Raw genomic sequence first — 11341 nt, 5'->3', positions numbered from 1 at the left:
ACACACACACACACACACACACACACACACATCGTCCACAGAGCAGAAGCAGTCCACAGCACCCCACAGCATCCAAGATAATCAAGCAGTGTATACAAAATTCAACTCAAGCTCAGGATCTTGACAAAGTGCTTCAGTGAAAGTTTAATGGCGCAATTTCGCCGCGCTGTATTGCTCCCCTATAGCATACAATATCCTCTATAAGTTGTACATCTCCAAACACACTTCATATTCAAATCAAAATAACACAAATCTCCCCGTCAAGAACTCATATATCATTTCACACTCAGTCTCAAGTTCATTTTTTTCTTCTTTTTTTTCTTTTTTAAACAGACAAAGAAGTCTTTCTATTTTACATAAAGATTTGATTCTTTAAAATACAGCACTTTAAAAAAAAAGAAGGAACATTTTGCAGAGCATTGTTGATAAAATAGTTGAGTGCGAAGGCACTTTCTGGATTAAGTATAGTAAGATTTTGCTGCTTGTTGGAGTTTGAAAAGGTTCTCTTTTATGGTTTAACACTCACCATTTATCTGTGTATGCTAAGAGTATGTACAGGAATGTCATTCTGTAGCATTACCTTGCCTCTACAAAGAATAATTATTTCAGACATTTTCTAATTTCCACAGGGAGAATAAAATACAGTTTTATGAAAAGCACAAACCCGTATTTGTGCACAGTCCTGCCCATGGTATACCTGCCATCATCAAAGTCTTTTGGAATTTCATTATTAAAAAAAGAAGAAATAATTTATACCTTCCAGGAGAAAAAAAATAGAACTGCATAATAATATACTTCTTATACTCCTTTTTTACATCTTGAAAAGAAAGAAAGAGAAGAAACGGAAGAGAGACAAAAGATCATCAAAGATTCGGTTCGCTTCCAGTCAGTGCTGCAGGAATGAACACGGATAGATAAGATAGATAAATAGAGAGAGAGGGCGATTACTTCAGTAACTGCGTGATTATTATGAATGCTGCACAGAACCTGGAGGGGGTGGGGGTTGGGGCATTGTTGTTGCTATCTTACAGTTGGCTCATCGCAGTCTGTTTCTCCAGAACCTCCAAGTAGTCTGGTTCTGTTTTTAGCTTCCCAGGGAGCAGAAGCGGGTGCTCATTGTTTTTGGAAAGGTGTTCAGCCCCGTAGTATTTCCTGGGGGTCCCGTACAGGACAGTTTTGTTCAACCTGTCCTGGTTGGTGATATGCCGCCGGGCTGTTGCAGCCTCGTAGGGGGGCACGATGCAAGGTCTCTTAGGTAAAGTGCAAAAGTTGTAATGGAAAGGAGGGGCGCCTGCAGCTGTGGGAAGCTCCTTGTGGGGCCTCTCCCCTAAGTTTTGATACAACATCTCGGGAGGATCCGGGGTGGCCAAACCACATGATGTTGGCGATTTGTCTATAAAATCCATTTTGCTGATTGTGAAGGCCCCTGGGCTGCGGCTGAGGACGTCCTTCTTTGCGTCAAGGGGCCCAAAGCTGAGCTCCTTCAGGTTGCGATAATACGCCACCTGTTCGCCATCCTTCTGCATATAAATGGGGTTTTGGCACATGGAGCCTACAGGTGGGGGAATGTAGTTATAAACGTGGCTCTCAGAGGTTTTGTCTTGGGTGGGTTCAGGAGTGTAGGAGCCATACTGCACTTGAAAAGAGTTGAGATCCAAGTTGTTGGCGCCTGTGGGGACATGCTCCACTCCTTTGCGCCGCTTCAGGACAAAAACAAAGAGGCCTGCGCCGAAGCAGACTGAAAGGATGAAAACAACAAGAAGCCCGAGAATCAGGACTGAGAGTGGGACCTCGGGGTGTAACTCAGGAGTGTGGATTCGGGATTCGGTGGGGCTGACTGAGCTAAAAGACGAAGACGAGGAAGGGGTGGTGGCCTCAGTGCCAGGGCTTATTAACGTTGGGGCTTTTGTAGGGGGTGCATGTTGTGGCGGGGGCGCCTCGCTGGGCTCGGGGCAGATGGCCTCATTGCGAAGCGAGCGCAGCAGGCGCCCTGCGTGTTTGGACGGCGAATCGCAAGTGATTTCGTTAACCACAACGCTGGTACTGGACAGCTCCATCCAGTTTTTGAGCGCCACAATGTCACACGTGCAGTCCCAGGGGTTCTCCTGAAGGTCGATCTGGATGAACGCTGACAGTTGGTCTAGCACCCCTCGCACTGCAAGGTAGGAGAAATGGTTATTCCTCAGGTTGAGTCGTGTCAGCATGGTGCCGCCGAAAACATTGTCTGGCAGCGATCTCAGCAGGTTGTTGTTCAAGAAAAGCAGCTGAAGGTTATGCAAAGAGTTAAAAGTTTGCGGAAAGATTTCTTTGATAATGTTATATTCCAAATACAGATACTGGAGCGACTGCAGGCCAGCGAAGAGGGATTGAGAAAGGGATTCAATGTAATTCCCATTCAGATAGAGCCGCCTGAGGTTTGTTAGATTCTCAAATGCAGCTTCCTGAATCACTGCTATCCTGTTGTTTCCTAAGTGGAGCAGCTCCAGCGAGCTGTACTCGGTCAGATCCGTTCTGTAAATCACTTGTAAGTAGTTACCGGTCAGGTGGAGTTTCTTTGGGTACGTGGGCTTGGGGTTCAGCTCGCTGATGTTATGCAACTTCCGCTCTTGGCAGTTGATGTTCAATCCACTGTCCGGGTTTTGTGATGTGCACACGCACACACTGGGACACAACATGGGCACAGGGGAGCGCGTCTGGTAAACCATTATAGGCCCAAAGACATGTTTGTCCTTTGTGATGCGAGGGGTGGGCCTGTAGCGCATTTTGGGCGGGCGGGAAGCTTTCGGGGGTCGGGTGGGGGTGATCACGCCCGGGTGGTAGGTCGGAAGCAGGGCCCCTTGAAAGTGAGAGTCAGAGGCGGGGTGAGCACGCTCACCAGCATTCCTGCGCGGGCACAGGTCCTGCTTTATGAGCTGAGTGATGTCTTTACCGTGCAGCCTGAACGGCGTCTCGCATACTATGTCCCCCACAAAGACGGAAATGGTGTCCAGCCAGGATTTGAGGGGAATCAGATCACAGGTGCAGTTCCACGGGTTCTCCTCCAGCTGGATCTCCATGATGCCGCCTATGTGCTCCAAAACCCCGGCAAACGGCAGCATCTTGAGCCGGTTGCCGCGTAAATCCAAATGGGTGAGGAGCACAAAGCGGAATATGTTGGGAGGCAAAGACAACAGCAGGTTGTCGTTCAGGATCAACACTTTGAGCTTGTTCAGCTTACTGAAAGCGCCCAGCTCTATGGCGCTGATGTAATTGTAGTCCGCCTGTAAATACTCCAAACTCTCCAGTCCCGCAAATGTGTCCTCTTTAATCACTTCCAGGTTGTTGTTGTTCAAGTGGAGCCGCTTCAGGAAGCGCAGCCCGTTAAACGCGCCGGTTCGGATCTCCTGCAAGCCGTTATTCCCCAGATGCAGAGAGGTGACATTGCCGTAATTGACAAACTCATTGGCGCTGAGCCGTGACAGGAAGTTTCCGTTTAGAAAAAACTGGGAGATTTTATTCGGGGGCGCCTGGAACTGACTGACGGTGGTAAATCCTTTACTCTCACAGTTGATGTTCAGGATGTTCTCCCGCTCGTCGCAGGTGCAGCGGCTCTTGCAGATCTCTTTGGAGGCTGAAGTTTTGCGGCTCTCCGTTTCGGACGGAGACAGGCTGGTGACCGTGAGGACGCTCAGCAAGAGGACGCCGCTCAGCATTTTTACAGCCAAAAATGGTCGCTGGAATCCAGCATTTAACTTTGCAGCGTGAGCCTTGGATAGAAAGAAAAAAAGAAAACAGAGGGTGAGTGCTCAGAGCAGGGAGAGGGGGGGAAAGGAGGTTGACGCGCTCACACACACACGCACGCACGCACGCACACACACACACACACGCACACACACACACATACACAAACACACTTGGGAGCGTGACATCTCTCCATTTACCTTCACTTTGAATCCAAATTGTTTTTTCTCCAAAATCCTTGCCCCCCAAAAAAAATCAATCCTGAAAAAGAAAAACAGCTAAACCATCGCAAATCAACGGGATCCTGTGTGGTGGATGGACTTGGCACATTTTGAGAGACAGAGGAGAAACGAAAGGGAGAAAAAGCCGCTTACTGCAACCCTTTTTTCCTTACAGAGAGCGCCGATTTATTCATTGGCTTCACGCAGATCACCAGCAGCTGCAGCCAAATTCTCAGAGAGAGACACGGGCTGGGAAACGCTTCTTCTCTTCTCCTTCACACAGAAAAAGCGCTTCATTTTAGTCCAGGCAAAATAAATCACTTTTTTCTATAGAGATCCAGAAATAATGCGCAAAGACGCACCATGACGCACGGCTGCCTCTATTTATCGCCTTCCCTAAAAGAAAGGAGACCGGTAAAAGTGAACTCTAGCGGAGAAAGGAAGAGGAAAAAAGCAGCGCGCTTGACAGAGAGAGGGGAAATATATATTCCCGGAGCTGAGGCATAACTACTGTGCCGTCGATCCTCCTCCTCCGCTCCGCACACTGAGAGCAGCACTGAGCGTCTGCTGCTGCCTGACTGCGTTTGTGTGTGTGTGTGTGTGTGTGTGTATGAGTGACTGAGAAAGAGAACGAGAGAGAGAGAGAGAGAGAGAGAGAGAGGAAACCAGGGGCCGTTACGTCACCGAAACAGTCAACATGAACGGACACACACACATACACACACACACACACACACACACACAAACACACACCGTACAAGCAGTGTCTTGGCAGTAAGAGACCACTTTCCTCCAAAATGATTCGATTGTTTTAACAATTCCTCAAATTGAATCCCGTTTTATCTTAAACAAAGTGATACATTTCTCCCTAAAATAGTTCAAATGTCAATTGTTTTCACTTACAATTTTTGTTCTTAACACAATTACTACTACTATTAATATTTGCATTGTTGTTATTGTTATTACAGCATCATTCTGTCTGGTCCCTGTCTTCTAGAAGAAGAAAAAAAAAATACAAAAATCAAACTTAAACTGGAAGCAGTTACATTTTGTTGTTCAGATTCTTTTTTGCATTTTGCCAAAATCTTCAGTTTTACCATTGCAAAGCATTTCAGTGCATTCCTTTAGTCTAATATACAATAAATAACTTTACACCATAAAGCCTCTAGATAAACATCTGCGTCAACATCAAAGTATGATGGTAAAAATCGACACTATATATAATCATGCAAACGTGATGCTATGGACTCAGAGCCACATCCACTGTATTGCTGCCACCTCTTTAGTCAGTTTATCAGGAGCTTTTTTGTTTTTGTTGTTTTTACCCATGACGCCACTAGGAGGCAGGAAAGGTCTCTTTTCAGGCTCTCTCTCTCTCTCTCTCTCTCTCTCTCTCTCTCTCTCTCTCTCTCTCTCTCTCTCTCTCTCTCTCTCTCATTAGTTCCTCTATTTCCCTGGGTGCAGTCTTTATCTGTCACTCACTTACTCTCACACACAGACATTTGTTCTGCCAGTTCATAGAGCTAAACATACCATTGTTATCAGAGAAAGAATGACACTTTTAGACCAAATCCGCAGCAGCGTCCTCAGTTTTCCTTTGTGACAGAGAGTAGTATATACAGGAACAAGTTTTACAATAATGTGGAATACACTATATTAAATTAACAACAAATACATAGGGATATAATACATTGTGTGTGTGTGTGTGTGTGTATGTGTGTGAGAGAGAAAGAAATGGAGCAGAGGAAACAGGATAAACTATATCAGCAGTAAGTGATATAAATCTTTATTACATGAATATATAGGAATGTGATACATTAACATTGTCTTATTTTGTGTGTGTGTGTGTGTGTGTGTGTGTGTGTGTGTGTGTGTGTGTGTGTGTGTGTGTGTCAGTCAGTCATAGGCTTGGAATTGCATGTTGATGTTGTGCTTCTTTCCTTCGATAAAAACTACTTTAACAAATCAAGGGTTGATTTTACTGTACAGTATTTTATGTATTGACTAATTTTGATTTTATTGACTAAATATTTGTATGGTCCTTTTGTTTCTAAATGTACTAGAGATAAGTCTCATAGTAATGCACCACTTGTTTTGTGTTCTAATGTATTCTTACTATGCTTACAAAAATGGGAACGTTGGGAATGGAGAACTTTGGTTTAGATTGTAGACTGGAACTGTGATGTAAATTTGACTATTGTGTTGTTCCCAGTATTTCATAAATAAAGAATTATAAAAATAAATAAATAGAAGGATGAAATCCATCACTTATCCAAAAAGAAAGAAAGTTTTAGGCTGTTCTGATGGTCCTAGATTGTGGATCATTTTCTTTATGTAAAAAATCCTGTTGTATTTAACAACCCAGCAGGTTCTTCAGTGTCCAGCTGCGTGCATGTTGCACGGACGTGGTCAAGGTCCAGCAGAGCCAGCTCTCTAAAAACTGGTCTTGGACATTTCACTCAACGCTGGGTTCAAATATTGTTAATTTGTAAGTATTATTTTTTATGTAAAACAAAACACAATACCAATTGTTACAATTAATTATTTCCATGGAAATCCGTTCTATTTGATGACCTTGCTACCCTGGCATTCGGCCGTTGTGGTCTCCAAAAATTGACAACACCAAAATATTTGTGAGTTTATTCCAATTTAGGCCAACCTATAAATATATCATCCTAATTATACAGCAGCATTGATGATAGAGAATGATGCACGTAATGATGAGAGTGGCATTCAGCTTCTTTTTTTTTATTGAGAATAATGGCCACCTCAGATTTCAGCAATGATTGATGGGGAGAAGACATGTTGAAGGGAGAAGCCTCCGGGTTTCCACATGAGACCAGCTGGGTATATATTGTCAGAGCACTGCTCCACAGCACATTTGTCAAGTCAATCACAGGCCACTGAGGAGGACTGTACCTGAAGCGTGTGTGTGTGTGTGTGTGTGTGTGTGTGTGTGTGTGTTGTGTGGGCAGAGAGAAATGGAGTAGAGGAAATAGGATAAACTATATCAGCATTTTTAAGTTGATATGAATCTTTATTACATGAATATAGAAATATAAATCACAGTACTGGTAAAGGTTGGTCCCACCAACATTTACAGTATATAAATGTTGCTAATAACTACTGTTGCTAATAAAGCGTTGCATTGTAAACGTAAATGGACTGTTTTTACATAGTTCTTCTCTAGTCTTAATACCTACTCACAGCATGTTACAGGATCCATTCACCATTCACACACATTCACACACCGTGGCCGAGGCTGCAGTACAGGGGGCCACCTGCTCATCCGAAAACACTCACACACATTTACACACCGATGCGAACCGTAGTTTGTTGCCAAAATGCACACATTTTACCCTCAAGCCATCACTATAGGGTGGTTTAAAGTAAAAGGAAAATGAATTACAAAAAAGCAATGGATTTCACATTGTCTATTGTATACAGGTAGAACATGAAAAGTAAGGCCGTTTTTGTAATGTCATCAACGGTTACTATATAGAACATCTTTGTGTCAATGTGATTGACTATCACTATTCACTATTGACTATCTGATTCTCTTTGTTTTGGGGGGGGGGGGGGGGGGTGTGCTTGTGTTTTGACCGAATTATTTTATTTTGAATCAAGTTGGTTGTGTTTTGATAGAGTTTGTTTGTTATAAGAATTTTTTTTATTTTTGCATTCTGAAATGTAGAGTTGATATATAATGAAAAAAATGTGGTTTCGAGTAGAAAATGCACTATTTGGCTAATTGTGTGAGGTAGGTGGGTTGCTGTGATAAGAGCTTTAAAAAGAAATCTTAAGTAGAGGTAAACGCTTGATAGCAATTGAACAAAACCTCTTAAATACTTAAAGCTTTAGTGCGGAACTTTTTGATATTAATAAACGTCCGTTACATTCAAGCCATTGCCAAATGAGTTGTTACAAAGCTTATTAAGCTCCAGACAAGTCTATCTGTATTTCTCATTATGGCTATGTTCAGAAGATTGTGGCGTCCGGTGATTTTCCCGCACAGGAACTCAAGTGAAGATAATTACTTAGATAATTAGGACTGGGGCAAAGTAAACACACACACACAAATCTTTCACGTTAATTTAAATTTGGGGAAAATAAATGAATTCTCACTGTTCTTTACCAAGAGCAGAACTGACCTTTGTGAAACTGGGGAGCCGTAGAGTCCAAAACAAAGGAATCTATTCTGCCGCATGCTGAGTGAATTAGGGCTGAACCCCCTTTGACCAGGGCTGGATTAACCTGTTAGTGGACATCAGGGTAAAATTGTGAGCTGTGGGCCCTTCTTGAGCCCACAGTGTTCCCCAACTTAGTTTTTTTATGAGTTAATTAAAAGCTAATTCATTTAAGTTTATTACAGGGCCCATCTACTGTATAAGACCCAAAGGGCCTTCAGATTTGATAAAAAGGCAGAAGGCACCTTAAGGCCAATTCCATCTCACTTTATATTAGTCCGTTAACCACATTTCCACTAACTAATTGACACAGTAAATGTAGTCAGGATAAATGAGTAGCAGATAATACAATCAAATAGTGAGTTGATTGTGATGGTTGACTGTTGATCAGGAGTGTAGGGAGTGTGAGTACTGTGTTACATCTGTGGGAAGAAAAGGTCTGAACTTGACTGGCAGCATTTTCTGGGTGTTTCCATTGCAACTGACTGCAGTTCCTTCAGGTTCAGCTTTTGCAGAAAGGAAACTAACAAACAACAAAGCAGAAAAAACAGAGCAGATGTAAGAGATGAAAGGCCTCCATAATCGTAGTAAGAAATCACATAAACCAGCCCTCCTTCTTAGCAATGGTCATACCAAGAGCCTCAGGTTTTGGATCCTTCTGCTCTGATTGTGTTGCAACATTTTGTACAAGTGCTAGTTTTCTTTACCAGGGAAGCAAGTGTAGTTTCGACCCTGCAAAGTCCAAGATAGCTCCTTGGTGAAAACACAGAGCAGCAACAGATGAAAGGCCTCTGTAATTGTAGTGAGGAATAGCCTAGACAAGCCTCTCCTTCAAACAATGGTCCTAACAGTGGCCTCAGGCTGCGGATCCTTCTGCTATCATTGGGTTGTAACATTTTGTACAACTGTAGTTTTCTAAAACCAGGGAGTCAGTTGTAGTTAGGGCAGCTGTGGCTAAGGTGGTAGAGCGGTCGCCCACCAATTGGAAGGTTAGTGGTTCCATCGCTGGCCATGCAGTCAAAGTGTCCATGGGCAAGACACTGAACCCTGAATAGCTCCTGATGCTGCACCATTGGTGTGTGAGTGTGTATCTGATGAGCAGGTGTTTGTACGGCAGCCTCGGCCACAGTGTATGAATGTGTGTGAATGGTGAATGTAATGTGTCAAAGCGCTTTGAGAAAAACACAGTACTCTATATAAATACAGTCCATTTTCATTTAGTTTTCAACCCTGCAAAGTCCAAGAAGGAAGGCATGAGGATGGCTCAGCCACAAGACATAAGAATGGTTAGGGAGGCTGCAAGTGAAAGGATTGTCTCGCTCCAGTGTATTACTACTGCTCAAAGTCATCAATAGACTTGAACCTGAGGTACATTGTGTGTTGAATGTGGAGTCCAGTTAAATGGGTGAACTCTCTTTTGCCCTCTTGATTCTTCAGAGCAGCAGACTGCACTAGTGGTTCCCGGTCCATGATTCAGCAAATGGCCAGCTGGCTTGCCCTGATCAAATAAATGTCAATAAATGTCAACATGTTGTATTTTGTCTGTAGGATACAGCGGGTAGCCAATAGTCAGCTCTGCAGCTACACGACACAGAAATGTCACTTGCCTGTGTGAAGGGCATCTGCAGCATGATCTTGAGAGCTGTGGTACAAAATCCTCCTGTGTAGCTAACTATTTAGTGGTATGAGGGGCATGATGACCAGAATGCAAGCATGGCTTTCAGATGAACTGAATGAAGTAAAACTGATTTAATGAATAAAGGCTTGTTGATTTTTCTTTCCATTGATGGAGCAGCTGACAACAGCACAGGCCAAAATTGAAATCTAGTCATTTATTTAAATCAGAATCAATTACATTGAAATCACGTCGAAGTGGCTTGTTTACTTTTGCCTACAACGTGGATCAGTCCATTAGCCATATTGCACCATTCACTTACTCAGCTATTAGAGAATGGTACAAATAAGTCTGTTAAACAACCTCTGTTAACTTATTATCAATTAGCAATCAAGGTGCCTAGTTTGCTGAGAGCATGAATGATTAGAGCTAGCATGTTCCTGACACGCTAGCATATTAGCTGTTAGCTTATGGCAAGGCAAGGCAATTTTATTTGTATAGCACTTTTCAGCAGCAGTGCAATTCAGAGTGCTTTAGGTAAAACATCAAACACATTATTATAAAAAATTATATAAGTGTAAATAATACAACATTAAGAACAGTAAGCGCACTGTGATGGCCAAATCAAGCCTCATAAAGCTTTGGGTTGAATCACACTGATTTGCCGTTCTGGGCTCAGAAAATAAATTACATAGTTCACAAAGCTTCACAAGGCTTCATTTGGCAATCACTACTCAACAGCTACACTAGTTTGCCAACTAGCTCCGCTAATATGTTAACAATGTTGGTGTTACCTCGCCTTTAGAGTGCTGTTATTTATAGAGGATAGGATCATAAATAAACACCATACATTATTTTCTGCTTATATGTGATTGACCAGAAGTTGTGGCTGTTTGCCTAAGAACGACTGCCCACAGGCCTCCCCGTCTTTCATTTAACACTCCATCAAAATCTTTGTGTGTGTGTGGGAGTGTGTTTGGAAGGGACAGTGAGGGTTTTAGGGTCAAACTGAGGTAATAAAGAAGTGAATAAGATGAGAATTGGGAATGGAAAGAAAGAATTGTTAAAAAACAGATTGAAGGATTGCGATTTTAATGGTTTTGACACCTACTATTAGTAACATGTCATGTCAAAAAATTACAAATCAAAAATATGTGAAATAGCCTACTCTTTACTTTTGTGAATGTAGATGTTTTATTGTTTCTTTTTTTCAGTTCAAGATAGCTTATTTTAATTGCAATACTAGCATCTGTGAAAACTGCTAACACAGGCATGCCTTGACTCTGGTAAGACAAGCTGTTTTCCCATCACATTGTCACTTACAACTCGTCAACATGTCACAAAGTAGACATTTAGGTCCTTTAAACCCCCAGGCTTGATACACCCACCCACATACGTTTGGTGCGATTTAACCCCCAAATTCCACAGGATGTAGAACAGCGGCGGAGTCAATAGGTTCCATTACAAGAAGGGCCAGAGTCGCCGCCATCTGCTGAGGAGACTCAGGTCCTTTGGTGTGTGCAGGACTCTCCTCAGGACTTTTTATGACTCTGTGGTGGCCTCTGCCATCCTCTATGCTGTGGTCTGCTGGAGGGGGG

General features: G+C 42.9%; 1 protein-coding gene and 1 long non-coding RNA gene across 2 annotated transcripts in view; both read right to left on the bottom strand.

Moving 5' to 3' along the window:
• The window catches only part of LOC116670445 (uncharacterized), a 23228-nt gene that overhangs the window by 8459 nt on the left and 3428 nt on the right, over positions 1-11341 (bottom strand). The gene's annotated exons all lie outside the window — the stretch shown is intronic.
• On the bottom strand, positions 125-4528 carry LOC116670444 (SLIT and NTRK-like protein 2). The gene is made up of 2 exons (XM_032500976.1): positions 3921-4528; positions 125-3746 (listed from the first exon to the last, which is right to left on the bottom strand). Exon 2 carries the CDS (start codon positions 3690-3692, stop codon positions 1026-1028), a length of 2667 nt encoding a protein of 888 aa, XP_032356867.1. The 5' UTR covers positions 3693-3746; positions 3921-4528; the 3' UTR covers positions 125-1025.

This window comes from Etheostoma spectabile, chromosome 20 (genome assembly GCF_008692095.1).
Source record: "Etheostoma spectabile isolate EspeVRDwgs_2016 chromosome 20, UIUC_Espe_1.0, whole genome shotgun sequence".
Taxonomy (NCBI): domain Eukaryota; kingdom Metazoa; phylum Chordata; class Actinopteri; order Perciformes; family Percidae; genus Etheostoma; species Etheostoma spectabile.
This window is presented reverse-complemented; position numbering and strand designations above follow the sequence as displayed.

What these genes read in the sequence shown, in the direction of transcription:
- LOC116670444 (XM_032500976.1), bottom strand. Translation starts at nt 3,692, where the DNA reads ATGCTGAGCGGCGTCCTCTTGCTGAGCGTCCTCACGGTCACCAGCCTG.